Genomic DNA, 19279 nt, shown 5'->3' with positions numbered 1-19279 from the left:
ATTACCTTACCTAAACAAAGAAAATAGAAAAGAAATGACAAAAAGTCTTCCTAACTCCCTCTCTAACACAAAACAGGAGATAAAAGTAATAAGTAGTAAGCCAAACTGGCATCCACCTCCCTGCAGCTTCCTTTTACGTAAAACAGTGGCTATTCAATGGCTGATGTTCAACAAGTTAGTTTGTATAAAACTCCTAGGGGGTATTTACACTTGGTCACTTCAAGCATTTTTACTAGAGCTGTCAAAATGATCACTTTAACGCGTGTGATTAATTAAAAAAGTTAAACGCTTTATTTTGTTATTTAATTTTTAATGTGATTAATGCATTTACCATTAATAAAGCATAAACCAGCATAAACATTGGTCTGACCAGGGCGGAACCTTTTTGATGTGTCCGCCCAGAGTCATTACACTGACGGACACACCACAACTCACACACACACTCAACAGAGGTTCCGTGTCAATGATAAAGTGTTGGAGAAAGCTATTTGTTATACAAAACAAGCCCAGATGGGACTTGTGATAGAAATCAAGTACTTTACAGCCCCTGTTATGTGCAGTTTAATTACCAGAGAAGCACGTCAAGTCTTAACTCTCACAAAAATGTTGTTTGCAGTGCTTTTCATGTGGAGTTCAAAGCGCCGCTTGATGTTGGCACTGACGGCCTGATGCGAATCATGAATGCGGCTTCACGATTCCTGTAGCAAAGCGGAAAGCCACAGTCTGGCTGCTAATTAATATTCTGAAGGATGAGAGTTTAAGAGATTTAATGCTCATTGCAATGAATATGCAACCTATGAAGGGGCTAGTTCTTTTAATAAGTCAAACCCCCACTTAGACTTTGGGAAACATTTAATGTTACTTGAATCCATGCTATTTTAGTGCATTGCTATCTTAATACTGTGGAAGGCTTTGTTTGGAAAGTGTTAATAAAGCGTTATGTTGTTACATATTTGTAACAGTTAAAGGATGGGCAAGGAGGAGGCGGGAACCAGCAGAACAGTCAACGTAACTTTAAATGTCAAACATAAACTTAAAACAACATAAAACGAACACACACACACACACACACACACACACACACACACACACACAGCGTGGCCACGTGCGTCTCTTCTTTCTTTCTCTCGAATTGGTGTCCCCTCTGATCTCGGTTTCCCTCTGATAATCTGATTCAGTGCCAGCCGTGCTCCCTCACGGCCCGGCTCAGCCCTCCTCCTCGTCACACTCCTCCCCCGCCCGATTCAGGCCGGGGCACCACCGGACTGACTTACCGAACTTTTCCTTTAATATAAAGTGCTCCCATGATTCTTCTTTTTTTTTTATTCCATTCCATAGAAATAGGGTTATTGACTGCTGTAAAGTGACATCACTGATGGAGGTTCTAATTTCAGAGTGCAAAGGCCCATCAATAAAGACATTTGTTGTCAATCATTTTAATTATCGTTTTTTACATTTTTTTTTATTAGCTGTTCCAGCCTTACTTGAAATGAATACAAATAATGATGTTTTATGGTTGTGTTTTTATATGTTATAGTTCCACCACGGCCATCGCCGTAACCCCTCCAACCAGAGCAGTGTAGGTTCAGACTCCAACTACCAATCCATCAGCATGTCTGAAGTTGACACTGATGACACCATCCAGCAGGTGGAGGTAAAGCAAAATATCTAGATCTGCCTCAACAGGCCAGACATTAGGTTCTGTTTTCTCACTGACATCTCTGTGAACAGCAGAACAGGCTTCAGTAGGGCTATAAAAGCACATGAAGATGGCATTAATGTTCTGCTCTATATTATGTGCTTCTTTAGGAAATGGGCATAGAGAAGGCCGCCATGGACCTCAGTGTGTTCATGAAGTTGCAGAAGCGGGTGCGAGAGCTGGAGCAGGAGAGGTTGAGGCTGCAGACCAACCTGGAGAAAGTGGAGGAGTTGCGCAAGTGCCAGGCCCGTTATTTCTCATGTCTTCTCTGCTTTCATAATCCTCTCATAGTGGCTATCAACCGCCAGCTGAAAGTGCTTCTAACAGTGCATAGACAAAAAATGTATTGACAATGTTTATGGGTATACCAGGCATGCAAACGACTCATGTTACAGCTAAAGTCACCTTTTCTGAAGCTATTTTGCCCAAATTGTTCAGCAACATTTTCTATATTTTCCTTATTAAAATCACTTGAAAGAGTTACTTTAAGCTTAAACACTTAAAAAAAGCTTTAAATACAACAAACAAATTAACAGAAATTATACATCTGGAACACCTTCTATGACTTTCTCAACTTTTTCACCGCTCATGAGTTTGCATCCCTAGTGTACATTTGGAAAGATTAATGTCGTCATAGCTTTTTTGACTAATTAAAAGACTACATTAAATATTTGTACCTTTACTAATTAATATGTTACAGCGTAGAACCATTTAAAATATACAAGTGAAGGCAAAAAACACTTTATCCAAATGCGTGGTCACTTTTACATTGGCACGGTGAAATTCTGTGGGCAAAATACATTCATTTCAATGGGAATCCACGCATTTGTGAATTTCGCGCAGTCCGTCATCCAATTCCTGTCTCTCTCCTGCTGAATTTTCTCTAATAGTATCCTCCCTACTATTAATAAAAGCAGCAAAAAGGCCCAAAACTGGTATAATATCTTGAGTGACTGCTAACTATTGTCCTCCTTTTTGGCAGTAGCTTGCACCATAGCTGGCCGCTGTAGATTATCTCACGTCACAGCAGGTCATAAACAACACTTCATCTTTTCATACAGCCTGTCATCTAGATTTGCAACAGCATGATCCTCTGCCTTATCAGTTAGCCTATGTTTAAATGTTTTTTTTTGCTCTTTTATCTTACAGGGTAGTGAGGCCAACAGTCCCACGTCAGAGGACATAAACACAGACCTGGCCTACAACAGTCTGAAGGTAACAGCATATGCAGTCCTGTCCTGCTCAGTGTAACGGTCACGTTGTTCTGCCTCCAGTCAGATGTCTGTCTTAGTGCTTATTGATTTGCTCTGCACTGTTGTTGCTCTACTGCTGTTGTCTGCGCTGCCTGTTAAACTGTGGGTGAGTGGCACAATGCAGCAATTTAAGATTAGGACGTTTTTAGAGAGCTGAATAATGCCAGGATTCAAAAGGAATGACAGGTGATTTCATGGATTTTGTTTTGCATTTATTTTTATATTTTATTTGCGTAAAGCAACGCAATATTATTTTGTTGACTGAACATCAAGAGGATTTAAGAGAGCAGAATTGTGCCTGGAATTTGAAGGAATGGCACATATTTGTTTTATTTTGTTTTGCGTTTATTTTTGTATTGTTTATTTGAGTACAGCAATGCAATACTGCATTTTGTTAATTGAATACTAGGAAGTATTTAGAGATCTGACTTATGACAGAATTCAATAAGAATGTCACGTGATTTCGTAGATTTTGTTTTGCGTTTATTTATGTTAAACTAATCAATACTGGGTTTTGTTCATTTAATATTAAGAAGTTTTTAGAGAGCTGAATTATGCCCGTATTCAAAAGGAATGGCATGTGATTTCATTGATCTTGTTTTGTGTTTATTTTTGTGTCATTTATTTGCATAAAGTATCGCAATAAAAGGAATTGCACATGATTCTGAAGATTATGTTTTGCGTTTATTTTCATAGTGTCTCTTTGCATAAAGCAATGCAATACTGCGTTTTGTTAATTTAACAAATAAGGTAAAACTTTGAGAAGTCGCTGGCATTTGTATTGCCTTTTGGGTCTCACATGTATCTCTATAATGTGAATGTGATCTTCCTCTGACACATTACAAACTCTTAATGCTTTCATATCAGTGATCAGTCATTTAATTGTGCATAGGGGGCGTGTTTAAACCTCAATGGAAGAGTTCGGTTTAATAGCTTCAATCAGTTAGACTCTGACCAGAGAGCAAAGTACAGGTTAAAGATCTTAAGTTAATTTAGTGTTGTGGAGCTAAATGTGGAGCTTGAGGCAGTAGAATTATGTAACAGATTTGTTAGTTTTCTTAAAGTGCCCCAACTTTGCTGTGTGATCTATTTTATTTAATAATTGCTGATGGTTCTTGCTCAGCAGGGCTCAAACGCTCTGCGATTCTGATCAAAGCATTAGCTGCAGGCTTTAGAGATGTTTGAAGTGACTGCAGTGTTGCTTGATTTTCTAATCACTCCCTATGTTACTTTGTCTCTTTGTTTATAAGCATGTTTCATGCTCATACACAAAGATGTTCAGGCCTATTTAGAAATGCCATAGATTTCTGGGCCTGAAAAAGTAATGGAAATAATAAAATGCAAATTAAAGGTAGATGGTTGCCCCATAGACTTCCATTGTAAGTGCATTACTGTACACACTCTTTTTCCCTTTGCATCTAAACTATATTTGTAAACATTTGTTCTGTCTACAGAGGCAAGAGCTGGAGTCTGAGAATAAGAAGTTGAAGAATGACCTGAATGAGTTGAGGAAATCGGTGGCCGACAGGGCCTCCGAGAACAACTCGTCCAGTGAGCTTCAGGAGAGCTACAACCTGCTGCTCAATCAACTCAAAGCAGCCAGTGAGGAGTTAGATGTGCGCAAGGAGGAAGTCCTTATGCTCAAGGCCCAAATCGTCAACTCCAGAAGCCAGTTAGATAATACTAATCACATTGTAAGTCTAAAAACATAAGTACCCATCAGTTGGCATGAATGTAATATAAAATCTGACATTTACAGGCTTCTGATTTGGGTACTAACATCAGCCTGTGCAGTCATATCTTGAAGTTTGTTATATAGATTGGAATAAGTGAATTATGTAGATCTCAGATAAAGTTATTTTGGTCTGACATAGTCAAACATTGTCTCATCAGCCCACACACCAAAGACTTTCTAGTCCATTACCATGCCATCAGATGTCAGTGAAGGTTCTTTGAAATGAAAGCCTTCAGCTAAAGCAAAAAAGACATGGAATGGGATAGGATAAGATGAGATATAATAGGGTTTGATGGCGCTCAGAATAGCTCAGAAAAGTAGATTCAAGGGTAATAGTGGTGTCTCAGAGCTTTACAAAAACTTCAGTGCTTCTGTCCACCTGCCTGTCTCAATCCTCTGAGGTGGGCATAGCAGTAACAGTATTGATTGAACTTGGTTAGAAATATCTCTCTCTCTCTCATTCTCAGTCTGTTATATTTGTATATACCCACAAAGGTGTTTTTTTTTCCTATCTAAATTATTATGATTATGTTTTAAAAGCAGCTGAAGCCTTCTTCCAGGTTCAATACAAGTTAAACTGTATCAGCTGCATCTGTGACATGCTGACAGTTACAACAGAAAATAGTTTCATCTATTCCAATTTTTGTCCGATACTGATTTTAACAAAAACTTATAGGCCAATACAGATACCGATATTTTGCCACTTGCATTATTTTGTCATCAGATGACTGTTTTACTTCGGAATTATGCTTTAAATATGTACAAAGAGGTACAAAAGCTTTATGACTGTTCTAACAATAAATAATTTCCATTGAACATGGATTGGATCTGTTGAACACATGACAGGCCATACTGTCATGAAGTCAGAGTCTGCTGGTTTCAAAGTGTTTTGAATGGTTTCCCTCATTTTGTAGCCTATAGGTAAGTGCCGTTTGCACAACTGTCACATCCATTTATGGTGTTTTTTCCGCATTAACAAAAGAAATGGAAGAATAAAAATTAAATATTAGGAGTGCCATTTCTTCTACATATTGTGGCTATTATTATTTCTGGATTGTGCATTTAAATTCACAGAGTTTTTACAAAGTGTGTTACTAATTAATTATAAATCAACCATCAGTTTTTCGTATCAGCATTTTCATGTTTATAACCGATATGACAGTGGTTTTAATTTGGTCAATAATTTGCCTGTAAATATCGGCAGCGGATACATCGGTGCATCCCTAGTTTCAACTATTGAAACTAGTCCCTTAGTTTGTAAAAACTGCATTTACAGTAATGCACCTATGATTGAAGTCTATGGGGCAAGACATTGCACCTAAATAAATGTTAAAATACAGTTATAACGGTATAGCCTCAAATCTTAAACTGACCAGTGTTGGGTAAGTTACTCAAAAATAGTAATCCACTACAAATGACTAATTATTTCTCTGAAATTGTAATAAGTGTACTTTACTAATTACATCATTGAAAAAGTAATCACATTACTAATTACTTTTAAGTTACTTTCTAACAGCTTTTCTGCTCAACAAATTCAAAGTAATGTCTGTATTTCTTGTTCATTGTTACACAAAAGTCATACACCCAGCACCTCACATTTCTCCCTCACAATTACTTGTTATGGGACCATAATTCATTTATTTGTTTTATAAACAATATATTAGAAATAAGCATAACCCAATAATGTACTTAGAAGTAATTAAATTAACTGAAAGTCAGTAACTGTAATCTGATTACAAAAATGTCATGCATTACACTATTTTTATGACTAAAAAGTAATTACATTACAATTACTAATTACTTTGTAATTGGATTACACCCAACACCGGTGCTAACATGAGACTGGTGTGATAAAATCAATAAAATTACTAACTCTGTCTGTGTAAAGTTAAATATAATCTTTCAACTCTTGTGATGACCATGTAAATACATATACAGTACATGCATAACCAGAAGTTCTTCGACCTTTTTTGAAGGGACTAATTAATAAAAGCGCTTTAACTTAAGTACAAGCTTCAAATTTCTGCTTTTAAACCCTCCGCTATGCCTTGCCCCATAGACTTCAATTATTTGACAAATATTTTTGCTTGTCTTTACAAACTGAGTGACGAGTCACATTATTTTCTGTTGTAATCAACAGCATGTCACAGAGGTTTATAGTAGCTTAGCTTGCATTGAACATTCCTTTAATAAGTTGTTTAAACTGACAGCATTTTGGTTTTCGTGCCTTATTCTGATATACCAATCCTATGCACTTATACAAGAAATATGTCTCATTCTAACAGGATTCCAACGATGTATCGGAATGGACCGACAACAAAAAGCCCCTGGTGGATGCTTCAGAGGCAAATGAGTCAAAGAAGTAAGGCAACTCAGTCTGCACAATGAACACGTTTTAAAGTGACACTGCCCCTCCTCCATTTTACCATTTGTCTTTTTAAATGAACATATAGTGCAGTGGTATTGACTTCACAATCTAATTTCAAAATAGCTCTCTGTTTCAGCTGTTCATGGCCTGTCTGCTTTCATTTTCTTCACTTTCCTGACCCACATAACTAAAGAACCAAACAACTCTCATGAAACCTTCTTAAAGCTTTAAAGAATAATCATCATTTACTCACTTTTATACTTGTCTTTATAAAAGAACCAAGGTCCATTTTGATTTTCAAGATTACGTTTTATATCTGGAAAGTTACTTTAAGCTACCCCCACACTGTCAAATCTGAGCCTTCATACCATCCAATATCCATCTAGGCATATCAGAATTCATGACTCTCTGCTCACTGCCACATTTTAAAAGCAATCTTGTATGAGTCTGTAAGAGAGCAAGAGGTGTTAGATGAGGGACAGATTACCTCTGAAAGAATACGTTATTGTTCTTTCCGGTCTGGCCACTTCAAACACTGCATATCCATCTCTTTTCTTATGCATGTGTTTCTCTTCCTTTCTCTATTTCTCATTTCCTGCGAGTACCACATCTCTTTATAGACATTGCTTGGGTGGATGGCAGCCCACCTAAACAAATGCAACATTATGGCCCAATCATGTTGAAATGACCTAATAGGTGGTGAAGATACAAGCCATAACAGCTAAATTACCTTTTTCCTCTAAGATTTCATAATTGAAATGAAATGGGCATATTAAATTTGCCCCCATTCTGAAGCTTGATGTCTAACCTGACTTATCTAACCTGCCATTCCTTGCCTGGCTGAACTAACTGATGCTGCTTTCTTGCCATTCTTCCCCTCTGCTTTCTCTCTTGTCTGTCTGCTGTCACTTCTCTCTTGTTTCCTGGGCTGTCTGTTGCTTGGACAGCAGAAAAGCACAAGATTGGGGTTATCTGAATGAAGATGGTGAGCTTGGCCTGGCCTACCAGGGTCTAAAGCAAGTTGCCAGGTTGTGCTTCACTTTTCTACTGACTTTCCATCTTCATTTTCTCTTTCGTTTCAACTGGCTTTCATTTTTCCCACCATTTCCCCATAGACCAGGGGTCGGCAACCTTAGGCCACCATTGGCACGCAAAGGGGCAATAATTGGCACACAAGCGATGAGAACGAGAGAGATTAATAATCTAATCTAACCTGGGCCATATCCTGTACCCACTCCCCTTCTCTCACCACTACTTTCCTGTTTACACTTTAATGCCCTAGAAATACAGGCAAAGTGTCCAAAAATATTTGCAAATAAAAAAATTATAAAAGCCACAAATATTGTCAGCCCCTGCAATAGATTTTGAAATGGAGTCATATATATTGCTTTTTGTTCCTTTTACACATAACATTTTTGTTTTGGGGACTTGGTTTTAGATCTTGTCATTAATATATGGCATTTATAATGCTTGCTAATGATACAAACTACTCTAATATTTTATAACTGGCAGATTATGGTTTACATGCAAATTAAATGACTTGTGTTTTTACTACTGTTTGCTTCAGGCTGCTGGAGGCTCAGCTGCAGACACAGTCTCGTCAACACCGGGATGAACTAGAAGCTCTCCACACACAGATTGAACTGCTGAAGGATAATCTAGAGAAGAAGCAGGAGATGCTGAACCACTTCTCCACACTCTCTCCTGAAGCACTGGTGGAGTTCAGCGTACAGCAGGAGATCACACGACTCACTAATGATAACCTGGTGAGAGAAATCAACTCTCAATCGCTTTAGCCCTTAAACAGTTGAGGCAGTTTTACATGGTTCACTGTAACTGTGAGTTCCCTATTCATTTTCTCTCAAAAGAGAAAAAAAAAATTTGAGTGAAAACATTTTTTTGTAGAGACACCTAAAAAATTGCTTTCACCTTGTGATTTTTTTTTTTTTCACAGCGCAGTTCAGGGCTTCTGAAAGGTAGTCTTTTTCATTTTAGTGAATTGGTTCATTCAGACTGTTAATAACAGTTCCTGTGCGGCTTTTTATGCCAATATCGTATAGAATATTTTAGTCAGATATTGCTGTTCATCACTATGTTTTGAACTTCATTACATAAATCAGTGTGTAAACTGTTGTATTTAGGGTCAATTTATTTCAAGTTTAATACTGTCATCCTGATTGAGATAAATCTAGTTATGATTGAAAAAATTTATTATATCATATGAACGTTAAATATATTAAAAAAATGTATATTGTCCCCTTAAACTAGAGGTCGACGATTGTGGATTTTGTCGATACCGATAACTAAGGTGGTGGGGAAAAAGGCAGATAACAGATTAATTGGCAGATATTTTTTAAATCGATTTATAGAATGTTTAAAAGATTCTTACACCCTGTCCACCAGATGTGACGCCAACAAATGCAAATCACTCCCATTATAATATATGATATTATCTACACTGGATGTGTAAGTCAGGTCTCATTGCGACGACAGTAAATGGCCATTTTGCGCTGCACGTGCTGGTGCTACTCCTGCCAACAAGACAAATAAACAATTTAGAATGTGCATTTCAACGCGTCCAGTGTTGACAGCCTCAAGCCATTGCGGTGGAACATCGCTCACATCCGATGTAGACACAGTGTTAGTCTTTCCTTACTATGACGGGGCTACAAGAGTCTGAAATGAAGAAAATCCCAGATTCAGTGTATTGTGCAATAAAAATCCCAGTAATAACCAGAAAAAATTATGATTTGATTATGATATTTAACGATAAAATGCCCAAAATTCACCAGGGACTCTTATTTGAATTTGAGACTTGGCTCTGTAACAATGCTTTATATTTAAGTATTTACCAAATTTATAGCTTATATTCACCAGATGAAGGATTTTGTATATACATATAGCTTCTTAGTATCATCTAGTGTAGCCAACTAACTTGACTTTAGTTACGTTTTTAAAAATTTGAGTAACTTTTTAACAGTTTCAATGTAGCTTCCCCAAAATTGCAAATAACTATTGCTTCAAAATGAGGAGTAAAGTAGCTTTTGTATCCAGCATACAATACTGATGTTCCCACTCAATATGACATGATTGTGGTTGTGTATTCTAGGATCTCAAAGAACTTGTGGAGAAGCTGGAGAAGAATGAGAAGAAGCTGAAGAAGCAGTTGAGAATCTATATGAAGAAAGTGCAGGAGTTGGAAGGTTAGACATTTGCTTTTGATCTCAGTGTGACATGCTTGTTTAGTACTGTTGTGTGCTAATGTGCTTTTATTCTTTAACAGTGATTCAGGTAAGTAAAAGCCGGCCAGAACTTACCCGGCAGGTCACTGTACAGAGGAAAGAGAAGGACTTTGAAGGCATGCTGGAGTACTACAAAGAAGATGAGGCCTTGCTGGTCAAGAATTTAGTTACAGGTATGTGTATTTGCATGCAGGCAGTTGTGAGTATATATACATTGGGACTTCATTTTACCCACTAATTATTTATGTGTGTCTTGTTTTCAGACATGAAGCCCCATGTTGTGTCAGCCACTGTTCCCTGCCTCCCTGCCTACATCCTCTTTATGTGCGTCCGCCATGCTGACTACATCAACGACGACCAGAAACTTCACTCACTTCTCACCTCAACCATCAACGGCATCAAAAAGATCCTGAAGGTACGTATGTCCTATACACACTCATATGACCTGTCCAGCACAGCCAAAACACTCCCAGAATTCTAAGTTGTACAATGCAACTATAGGCACATTATGATAGGTTGTCCATCATCTGTTTTTCTCACTTCTTCAGAAAAATAACGATGACTTTGAGATGACCTCCTTCTGGCTGGCAAACACCAGTCGACTACTTCACTGTCTGAAGCAGTACAGTGGGGATGAGGTGAGACATCATAATGTTTTTCACAATTTCTTAAATCATAACACTGTTCTAAGTCGTGTGGCTCAGTTATAAGCAGGATATGTCAATCATTGTAACGCCCATCATTCTTATAGTCCTACACATCCCACACCCCTTGCATATTTGTACAAATTTAATCATACTGTCAGCTACCAATAAGAGGGTGGTACTCTTAGCTCCATTTAACATATTTTAACATATTTCAATCCATTCCATAGAATTCTGTTCTTAGAATGTTTCAGATGGCCTCTGTATAGATCTGTCAGAGATTTCACTCTTGTTTCTTGACGTAGGCTTTTATGACTCAGAACTCTGCCAAGCAGAATGAGCACTGCCTGAAGAACTTTGACCTGGCGGAGTATCGACAGGTTCTGAGTGACCTTTCCATCCAGATCTATCAGCAGCTTGTCAGAGTGGCAGAGGGCATCATGCAACCCATGATTGGTGAGTACAACTAGACACTGGGCCACTGTACATGCTAAAGATGGACGTTTATGTTAAAGGAACTTCCATTTTTCCTCTGTGGAGATTCTTCAAAAATTCGCCTGTTGTGTTCCACAGAAAAAATAGCTTGTCTGGCCATACGAAATTTCATGTTTTTTCTTGTTTGATTTTGGTAGTGTCTGCAATGCTTGAGAGTGAGAGCATCCCCAGTCTGGCCGGTGTGAAGCCTATGGGTTACAGGAACCGCTCGTCTAGTTTTGACTGTGAGGCTGGGGGTCCAGTGGGCTATACGCTGGAGGCCTTGATCAGGCAGCTGGGACAGTTCTACACCACCATGGCAGATCATGGCCTGGACCCTGAGATCGGCCAGCAGGTGGTTCGGCAGCTCTTTTACTCCATTAATGCGGTGACTCTCAACAACCTGCTGCTGCGCAAAGATGTTTGCTCCTGGAGTACTGGCATGCAGCTCAGGTACCGAGAACACATCTCAACACTAAACTCAAACTGTACACTTTACACTTAAAGGGATAGTTAACCCAAAAATCATCATTTAATCACTGTCATGTTGTTCCAAAACCTGTGTGACTTTCTTTCTTCTGTGGAACATAAAGCGAGATGTTAGGCAGATAGTTAGACCCAGTAACCATTCATTGTAGGGGAAATAAGTCTTACATTCTGCAGAAAGAAAGAAAGTCTGCAGAAGGAAATAATTTTTTTGTGGTAATCAACATTACGCCACAAATGCTGTCGATTGAGCTAAACTTGTATTGAACCCGGAATATTCCTTTAAATGATGTCAGAATGTTCATCTTTGGGTGAACTAGCCCTTTGATATTTAGAGCAATTTGATAAAGCAATGTCAGTTGATAGTAACAGTTGAATTGTTGATTTTTCTGTTGTTATCAGATACAACATCAGTCAGTTGGAGGAATGGCTGAGGGGAAAGAATCTGCACCAGGGTGGCGCTATAGCTACCATGGAGCCACTTATCCAGGCCGCCCAACTGTTGCAAGTTAAGAAGAAGACGTCCCAAGATGCTGAGGCCATTTGCTCACTCTGTACTGCTCTCAGTTTGCAGCAGGTAACACCTTAGACTGTCTGTTTACATTCATCTCTTTCATGTATAGGTTCATTTGTTGAATTGTCTTTGTTAATCATGCCCTTATTTTGCTTCAGATTGTGAAGATTCTGAACCTGTACACACCACTAAATGAGTTTGAGGAGAGAGTCACTGTGTCTTTCATCAGGGACATACAGGTAAAACACATTCAGACCGATACTATAGACAGCTTGTGCAGGGGGCGTTCAGACCGAACGTGTTCTTGCCAGATACAGCGCAACAAATAGAACAGAACGCAGGTGTCTTGAGATTCGCTTTAAAAGTTCTTTTTAGCTTGATGCGTTCTCTAAAAAAACATGGCGCTTCTGAGCGAGCCACAGAAAAAACAGCAAGCGCAACAGTCAAGGACGTCAGTGTGAACGACATCTTAGGCTTTGTTCAGACAAGCAGCAAAAATCTGATTTTGGGGTTTGTCTGACTCTATTTAGTTGAACAGCAAAAAAATATATATACAGTATATTTTACAAACCCATTCCAAACCACATCCATACACTGCAAAAAATCATTTTCTTAATTAGTATTTTTGTCTTGATTTCTAGTGATGTTTTTTGGGGGTTTTCATTCCTTGATTCATTTTAAGTCCCTGTTCCTCAAAGCGAACTACGTGACATTCACCATGTAGTAAATAACGATGAGTGATCAAGGCTTTGGACACAGTATGCATGAATGCGTAAAATGCCTCTGTCGCTTGTTATCTCAGTGCCTTGTGAGTTTAGCACTGCAGTGAAATGTCATGATCAGTGATGGGTAAGTTACAAAATAAGTAATCACTACAATTTACTAAATACTTCTCTAAAAAGTAATCACATTACTAATTATTTTTCTTTTAAGTTACTTTCTAAATCACTTTTCCTAGAAAAGTGATTCCACAATCGTCGACCTCTAGTTTAAGGGGACAATATACATTTTTTTAATATATTTAACGTTCATATGATATAATAAATTTTTTCAATCATAACTAGATTTATCTCAATCAGGATGACAGTATTAAACTTGAAATAAATTGACCCTAAATACAACAGTTTACACACTGATTTATGTAATGAAGTTCAAAATGTGTAAATTTCCTTTTTATTCATTGTCGAACCCCCTTTAGCTGTCACAGAAACGCTAACAGATGTATATATGTATTACATTACTTTTGTGACTAAAGGTATTAGATTACAGTAACTAATTACTTTGTAATCATATACTCCCAACAATGGTCATGATAGACATAAACAGAGGTAAAAAAGATTTCCCCATAATGACATATATTCTCTTCTAAGTCTCTTTTCATTGCTCTGACGCTTACATTATTATAGCAACCCATGTAGATACACTGGGTGACTGACTATATACTGTCTGAACAAACAGATCAGATTTAATCACTTGCAGAATTTCAGTGTGGACAGTCAGTTCTAAAGATCATATTTGAAACCCAGATCCAAATTATATTTTTGAGCACATTTTTGTATATTTGTCTGTTTAAGAACTACTTGTCCAATAAATGCAATTCATTCTATCCACAGAATCGCCTCCAAGATCGGATAGAAAACAACCAACTCCTGGTGGACACCAAGTACACTTTCCCCGTTCTCTTCCCCTACACCCCCTCAGCGCTCAGTCTGGAGACCATACACATCCCTGCATCCCTCAGCCTGGACTTCCTCACACGGGTCTGAGGTCTCAATCTCTCTGTTTCACTCTAAATACTACTGAGTCAGACCTGCGACCTGCAGAGAGAAGCTCAGGCCTACCGCAGATCTGCTGACCCACCTACTAACATCTCCATCTTATTATGGACAATCTCCCTGAACAACTTACTGTGGTGTCGAGACGCTGTAGTTTCAGTGTGTTCAGTGAGGGACCGAGTCAGGATGGCGCATGCATGGTGTACATAAGCTGTCTGCTTTTTGACTTTACTTGTATAACACTCAACTCTGGTTTTCTCAGGGGTCAATTTAATACAACCGGGTTAATACAAGCAAAGCCACAGGCCATTCTTGAGAGACAGAAAAAAAAGAAGTTAAAACACTATATTTGGACTGGGATGTCTTTCACTAATACTTATAATTACATAACTTCAATCTAAATGATTATATGAGGGGTTTGGGCTACTGATAAAACACTAATGCAGGACTTATGTGCCAGCACATTTATTTATCTGTATTAGTATGCACTGATTTGTGTATTTTATTCCCTTTTGCTTGTGTCGGAGCACACTCTCGTCTCATTCACAGTGATTTTTCTTTCCTTAGCAAAAGGAAGCAGAAGAAATCTCTGCATTGCAGGGAATCAGTCTTTCCAAACAGGCTCTTTTTACATTTTTTCTGTTCTTTTGGAGACACAAATTCAGAGACATTGGGATCTGAATTGGTCAGAGCCACCAAAGCAGGTCCGATATGCTCTTCTGATGGACAGTGGCAAGTTAAAGTATGTGGAGCAGAGGACGTCTGTTGTATGAGAGGAATTTGAGCTGGGATATTTCATAATCTTAACAAAAATCAAATGATTGCTGTTTGTTGGGGGAATATTGAATGTGCTGGAGGGGAAAGCATGTGCTAGTCAGATGAAGAAATGTATCACAAGTGCATCGAGGCTTGATATACACAGATTATTTATTTGGTGTGCAGGAAAGAAGACGTACTTAAAACTCCAGACAGTTTCATAAGAGCAAATGTCATATCATACTTTGTACTTTTGCACAGCTCTGTAAATGATTATGTGCAATCAAATAGCAATAACCACAAGCAATGTTTACTTTAAAAAAAAGAGAATAAGAAAAGAGAATAAAGAAAATTGTATAAAATCTTTTACAGTGGATTTTACCCCCCTTTTCTATGTTAAAACACAAAAATAACACTTGCTCTCTGGATATCTTTTCCTGGATTGAAATAGTTATTTGAATACCAATCAAGTAAGGACTGTGGATTTTCATAGTGGATTCATATGTGTGTGTATATATATATGAGTAATTTTACATTTGAAATTAATTTTGCAATGGGTTTTCATAGTATAATCCAGTTTGTTTTTGTGTGCCTTGAAAATGTAGTCCTGGTTTTAGGGTTGTCTTCATTTTTTACTGCTCTCTACTGACTATATTTGTAACTTAATATCTGGAGCACTAGCCAAGACTGTGTACTGCACAATTACAAAAACTGTTGCATTGAGACAACAAATATATTTTTCATAATTACTGATAATTTCACCTAGCTCTCACACATTTGAGGTAGAAAACATGTTTGCTGTGATTTTAATTTTATGTGAAAATCCAGCAGTTGGTATACAATTTTTCCCTGTATCACAGATCAAATTTTTGTATTACACTAAAATAGAAATGTTAGGTTCTAGAACGGATCTCACACTTACTATAGTAAGTCACACTAGAACTGTCACATATGCTATAATTTATTCAGCCTTCAGTTTATGCTATTAAAATGTAACTTGTTGCATTAAGAGTTTAACATTGATGAAATCAATCCACTAAAAGTAATAGTCCCTGACATAATAACTAAGATTAATAGTTGCTGCCTAAGGGGTAAAGAGGTGTTTTCAGCATGGCTGGAAAAGAAATACAGAAAGAGACAAATGCTTTAAATCTGCACAAAAACATATTAATACTAAATGGTTGCATCGATTCAAAATATATTCGGAAAGAAAAAGGAATCCACACATCTAGTCAAATTGTAAAACCAAAGAAACATGAGGCTTTCAGTCTAAGATCCTAGATCAAATACATTTTGCTTAAGAATTACAGAATCCATTGTGTGTCGAGCCCTGTATTGACCAATCAGAATCCAGGATGCTAAATAAATTGTATTATGTCCAATAATGTGTTTAATATGTGAAATAAATACTATTTAACACATTTGTAATTGTCCCCCAGAAGTGCATATCTGACAAATCAGATGAGGATTGAAACAGGAAGTGTGTAACAAAGGGAAATTATATGAAATTTGTTTTGATATTATTCTTTTGATTGCTGTAAATGTCAGGACAGGTGTCAAGATAATGAATCACATTCAAAGGCAGTCAAAATGTTACACTGTTGACCACCTTTGAATGTGATTTAGATCAAATATTTTTATTTTAATATATGTATATATATATATATATATATATATATATATATATATATATATACATACACACAGTTGTGCTCAAAAGTTTGCATACCCTGGCAGAAATTGTGAAATTTTGGCATTGATTTTGAAAATATGACTGATCATGCAAAAAATGTCTTTTAAAAAGACGGAAAAAGACGGTGTGGTTGTTTCAAGGAGCACAATACTTGTTGACCCCTCTCCAAACATAGCACTTATGGTTGTGACCATAAAGCTCTATTTTGGTCTCGTCACTCCAAATTACAGTGTGCCAGAAGCTGTGAGGCGTGTCAAGGTGTTGTCGGGCATATTGTAATTGGGCTTTTTTGTGGCATTTGTGCAGTAAAGGCTTCTTTCTGGCAGCTCGACCATGCAGCTCATTTTTTGTTCAAGTATCGTCGTATTGTGCTCCTTGAAACAACCACACCGTCTTTTTCCAGAGCAGCCTGTATTTCTCCTGGGGTTACCTGTGGGTTTTTCTTTGTATCCCAAACAATTCTTCTGGCAGTTGTGTCAGAAATCTTTCTTGGTCTACCTGACCTTGGCTTGGTATCAAGAGATCCCCGAATCTTCCACTTAAGTGATTGAACAGTACTGACTGGCATTTTCAAGGCTTTGGATATCTTTTTATATCCTTTTTCCATCTTTATAAGTTCCATTACCTTGTTACGCAGGTCTTTTGACAGTTCTTTTCTGCTCCCCATGGCTCAGTATTTAGCCTGCACAGTGCATCCACTTGAGCGCTAACAAACTCATTGACTATTTACACACAGACACTAACTGCAATTTAAAAAGCCACAGGTGTGGGAAATTAACCTTTAGTTGCCATTTAAACCTGTGTGTGTCACCTTGTGTGTCTGTAACAAGGCCAAACATTCAAGGGTATGTAAACTTTTGATCAGGGCCATTTGGGTGATTTATGTTATTATGATTTAAAAAGGAGCCAAACAACTATGTGATAATAAATGGCTTCAAATGATCACTATCCTTAAATAAAGACAGTTTTTTGCATGATCAGTCATATTTCCAAAATCAATGCCAAAATTTCCAATTTCTGCCAGGGTATGCAAACTTTTGAGCATAACTGTATGTATATATATATATATATATATATATATATATATATATATATATATATATATATATATATATATATATGGATACATTGTTTTAAATTAAACTCATCTTTTTATCTCTCTCTTTTGCTGCTTGTGACTTCCTCGACAGGATCTTGTGAATGTGGCTGTGCACTTTTTCCCAGACACACAAGCCCTGTGGTAACTGTCATAGGATGGCAAGACACACACCACTGTCATATTCTGGCTTGTCTGCTGAAACTCTGTTTGTGGTAACGTTTTCACAGGAAGCCATCGCGCTTTTTGTAACACAAACTCAATGCTCCTATAAGCATGGCTAAAGAAACAATCTTAAAGGGACAGTTCACCCAAAAATTAAAATTCTGTCATCATTTGCTCAGCCTGTTGTTGTTCCAGACCTATATGTTTATTCCGTGGAAAACAAAAGGAGATGTTAGGTAGTATGTTGAATGGAAAATGATGCAATGAAAGTGAATGATGACTCAGTCTAAGATTCCATGAAACAACAAAGGTGAGTATAAATGATGTCAGAATGTTAATTTTTTGGTGAACTCTACCTGTAAAATTTTCAAATAAACATTAACTAAACAACCAATACTTTTTTATGTTACAGCATACATGTTTATCTTAGCCAGGTCAATGCATTAGGGAAAGTCCATCCACAAACCAAAATGTTATACTCTCAGTTTTCATGACACCAACTTTTGTGACCACTTGTTCCTGTGTATTTCATGAAAACTTTCACTTTACTTGAGAATCATAATGAATTCAGCTGTTACAAAAACCACATCCATACAGACAAGTCATCTTGTAACAGTCTATAATGCAGAATTTCTGAAAACAAAAAATGACAGCATATGATTTAAAAAAACTGTGCAGAATGTTTATTACAGTCATGTTTTATATATAGGACAAGCTACCCATTTTAAAGGGTTAGTACAAAAATTATATTTCTGTCATAATTGAATCACCCACCTCGAAAGGAGACATTCTCAAAGATGTACTGGTAATGTTTTCCATGCAATTACAACGAATAGGGACTGAAGTTATCAAACTTTAAAAAAACATGGTCTGTACAACTCATGCACTATACTCCTGGTTTTCTGAAGCCATACAATAGCTTTGTGTTAAGAAACAGATCAGTTTTTCCAGTTCACAGAACCAGTCTGAACTATTCATTCACAAATCGAACTGATCTGGTTCTCGAGATGTTATTGTAGAGCTAACATCTCTGTAGAGGTGATGATTTTTCTTGAAAAACGGTTTGAATTTCAGTCAGCTCTACATACAAATCAATCATATAACTTCAGAAGACTTGGAATATAGTGCGCTAGTCGTATGGACCACTTTTATGATACTTTTATAGTGCTTTTGCATCTTTTTAAGCTTGGAAACTCCAGTCCCCATTCAGTGTTATTGCATGGAAATAATAACCAGTACATTCTTCAAAATGTATCCTTCTGTTTTCAACGGAGAAAGAACCCTGATTGCACACATGTCTCAGAGATGTCTGTTTAAGAGCGTTTCATCTGGAAAGCATTATATTCTAATAAACTTCTTAAAAAGATCAGATTTACACA

At 37.3% G+C, this 19279-nt stretch overlaps 1 protein-coding gene across 2 annotated transcripts in view; it reads left to right on the top strand.

Annotated features, from left to right (window-relative positions):
- Positions 1-16367, top strand: part of myo5b (myosin VB) — a 93239-nt gene extending 76872 nt beyond the window's left edge. For both annotated transcript variants that reach the window (XM_051677598.1, XM_051677600.1), the window contains exons 25-39: positions 1538-1654; positions 1810-1944; positions 2849-2914; positions 4407-4646; positions 6973-7049; positions 8623-8821; positions 10165-10258; positions 10339-10470; positions 10561-10712; positions 10846-10935; positions 11247-11397; positions 11574-11868; positions 12304-12478; positions 12574-12654; positions 14029-16367. In XM_051677598.1, the coding sequence (XP_051533558.1) occupies positions 1538-1654; positions 1810-1944; positions 2849-2914; positions 4407-4646; positions 6973-7049; positions 8623-8821; positions 10165-10258; positions 10339-10470; positions 10561-10712; positions 10846-10935; positions 11247-11397; positions 11574-11868; positions 12304-12478; positions 12574-12654; positions 14029-14181 (2157 nt within the window). In that variant the 3' untranslated portion in view covers positions 14182-16367. The remainder of the gene's footprint in view (positions 1-1537; positions 1655-1809; positions 1945-2848; positions 2915-4406; positions 4647-6972; positions 7050-8622; positions 8822-10164; positions 10259-10338; positions 10471-10560; positions 10713-10845; positions 10936-11246; positions 11398-11573; positions 11869-12303; positions 12479-12573; positions 12655-14028) is intronic.
- Positions 16368-19279: the final 2912 nt, after the last annotated feature.

The sequence above is a fragment of the Myxocyprinus asiaticus genome, chromosome 38 (assembly GCF_019703515.2).
Source record: "Myxocyprinus asiaticus isolate MX2 ecotype Aquarium Trade chromosome 38, UBuf_Myxa_2, whole genome shotgun sequence".
Classification (NCBI taxonomy): Eukaryota; Metazoa; Chordata; class Actinopteri; order Cypriniformes; family Catostomidae; genus Myxocyprinus; species Myxocyprinus asiaticus.
This window is presented reverse-complemented; position numbering and strand designations above follow the sequence as displayed.